The following is a 2,648-nucleotide window of genomic DNA, read 5'->3' as shown; positions in this document are numbered from 1 at the left end:
CCCAAGGGGCAGGGGGGGCTGGACCCTGGCGGGCCCAAGCTCCTGCACGGCGCTGTGAGCCCAGGGGCCGGGGGCAGCCTGTACCGTGACGGCGTGGGGGGCCCAGCGGGGCGGCCCTCCCTCATCGCCAGGATCCCCGTCTCCAGGATCCTGGGGGACCCCGAGGAGGAGTCCTGGAGCCCCTCTCTCAACAACCTGGAGAAGGTGGTGGTAACTGATGTGACCTCTAACTTTTTGACCGTCACCATCAAGGAGAGCAGCACGGACCAAGGATTCTTTAAGGAGAAGCGATGAGTTTGGTGGAGGTGGTGCTGGGGTTTTCTTCAGTCAGATCCAGACAAAAGCTTGGTAGAGCTTGGTGGGCCTCTCTCTTTTTTTTTTTTTTATGCTCCTTTTTTTTTTTTTCTTTTAAATTTTTTTTTTCTTTTTTTTTTTTTCTTTTGTTTTTGGTCCTGGAGAGAATTTAGAAACTGTCCTAAATTCATTAACTCATTCTTTTGTTTTGGTTTTTTTTTCACGTCTTACATTTCGTTGGAAAGATTATCTCTAGAGTTATATTTTCTATTAGATGTAAATATGTTATTTAAGAAAAAATGCTTATATATATATCTATATATATATATTTCAACTCTGAGTTGTTTTATTTAAATGGAGACAACAGTGACTGCTCAGTTGCTCCTAGAAAGGACAATAAAACTGAGAACTAACGAGTTCACGCATCTGCCGCAGGAGCCGGTGTACATAACAGTGTTCATAGCTAAGTATGTGCTGGGTTTTTTTAACTATTATTTTTCATATGATGCTATGGATGGTGGAGGGGGACGTGTTGCTCCCTCGGAGGGCGAAGTGCCCAGATTTCTTGATTGTGATTTAAGGTGTTGCTTGTACAATCAAGTGTGCTGTGTCCAGAACTGTTGCCCTTGACAGTTGACGTGAGCACTTGAATTCACAGTGTTGTTGGGGATGGGGTGTTTCCAGTCTAACAAAAAAAGTCATGTTGCTACAAAGTCGGGGCGGGGAAAAGCAGAAATCCATAAAAAGGCTAAAAGTGTTGGAGTATTAACTTGAATTCCCTTTTCTTGCGGAGGAGAGGAGGTTTGTGTGTGTAAGGTTCCTGAGGGGTGATACTGAAATGCACTTTAATAGAGTTGTTGTAGCAGTTGTGGGAGATGGGACTGAGCTGAGTATATCTGTTTTCATTTTGTCTGGTCGCTTGATTCTGTTCCCCCACCCACTAAAAACAAAAAAAACCCCAACAAAACCCCCCTCTGTTTACATTCCTGAAATGCCAGAGAGGTTGGGGAGGGAGCATCTCACTGCCCATATTTAGTTAGTTTATTCTGCTATAGAAAGTGGATTATTATTATTTTTATTCCCAATCACAGTTCACTTCAGACTTGTTGGAAGACTCCTGATAAAGTGTTTTGTAATATCCATATCCCTGACAAATCCCAGGGTCATCTTTATGCATTCAGCGACAATAAATACTTCCCTTTCCTTGCGCTGGTTAAACAATAGCCAAGAGGCGAAATACTCCCGTGCGGAGCAGCCCCGCCGCCTTGGGTGGATTTTGTGCTGGACTGGCCTGTGGGATTCCTCCCAGGGCTGGGATCTGGAGCTGAGATTCCTCCCTGGCTGGGGCAGGGAGGGTCTCGGGGCTCTGGACTTTCCCCGCTGGTTGGGGGGCTGGGGGTGCAGCTCCCGCTCCACTGCTCCCCCAGCTCGGCCACAGCTGGACCCGGGGAGGGACCCTCGGCCTGGGTGTGGCTTGGCTGAGGTGGAGCAGGTGGCCCTGTCCTCGAGCCTTGCTCTGGCCATCAGTCGGATGGGAAGCACAAGCCTGGCAGTGCCTGAGGGCTGGGACTGAGCCAGGGCCCCTGGTCCCTGAGCTCCTGAAGGCCCCTGGCTCAGGGAGCTCGCATCGGGTGAGGGAAGGGGCTGGGCAAGGGGCATCTCTGTGCTGCAGGGCCCATTGGTGGCTTCACCTTGCCCAGTTCCCTTCCCCAGCCTTTTGGGACCCATGAGGTGCCTGGCAGGATGCTGGATTGGCTGTGCAAAGGGAGCCATCGTGTCTGACAGTTCCCAGTTTGATTTTCCTTTTTTCTTTTTTTCTTTTTTTTTTTAAAAGGCATATTTTGTAAAATTGAGATTTTTAACTTGGTTTGTACGAAGAGCTGATGTGCTGGTTCTGGTGCTGACACGGGACGCGGGTGTTGTTGGAGGATGAGGAGGGGGTTGAGCTGTTTGTGCTCCTGCTGCTGCCAAGGCTGGAGGATCCTTCCCTTTGCAAAGAGCCTGGAGCCGCTCCTGCCCCGTCGGGGCTTGGCTCCAGCCCCGTGTCCGTGTGTCCCGACACACACCTGGAGCAAACCGTACCTGTGGGTGTATCTGTGTGTCTGTACATAGCGACGTGTACCCTGTGTGTGTGTGCGTGTGCGGGTGTGTGTGTGTGGATTATTTAAATCTAAGACTTGTACAAAAACGATTTGGCTAAATCTCAGTCTCAGAAGTGAAGCTTAACTACGTGTCTTCTGCCAGCCGTGAATGTCCACATGAGACCTGCTTTTTATGTCAGTTTAAATATATACTTTGTAAATAGAAACGTGTCTGGCTTCCCTTTGTGGCCCTGGGGTGCCTGGGAGCATCGT

At 49.4% G+C, this 2,648-nt stretch overlaps 1 protein-coding gene across 1 annotated transcript in view; it reads left to right on the top strand.

Annotated features, from left to right (window-relative positions):
• CBX8 (chromobox 8) overlaps positions 1-2,602 on the top strand; it is a 3,810-nt gene extending 1,208 nt beyond the window's left edge. Inside the window, exon 5 of the mRNA XM_017730653.1 lies at positions 1-2,602. Within this exon, the coding sequence (XP_017586142.1) occupies positions 1-294 (294 nt within the window). The 3' untranslated portion in view covers positions 295-2,602.
• Positions 2,603-2,648: the final 46 nt, after the last annotated feature.

The sequence above is a fragment of the Corvus brachyrhynchos genome, unplaced genomic scaffold, assembly GCF_000691975.1.
Source record: "Corvus brachyrhynchos isolate BGI_N302 unplaced genomic scaffold, ASM69197v1 scaffold340, whole genome shotgun sequence".
NCBI lineage: Eukaryota > Metazoa > Chordata > Aves > Passeriformes > Corvidae > Corvus > Corvus brachyrhynchos.
The sequence above is the reverse complement of the archived record's forward strand: the minus strand, read 5'-3'. Positions and strand labels throughout refer to the sequence as shown.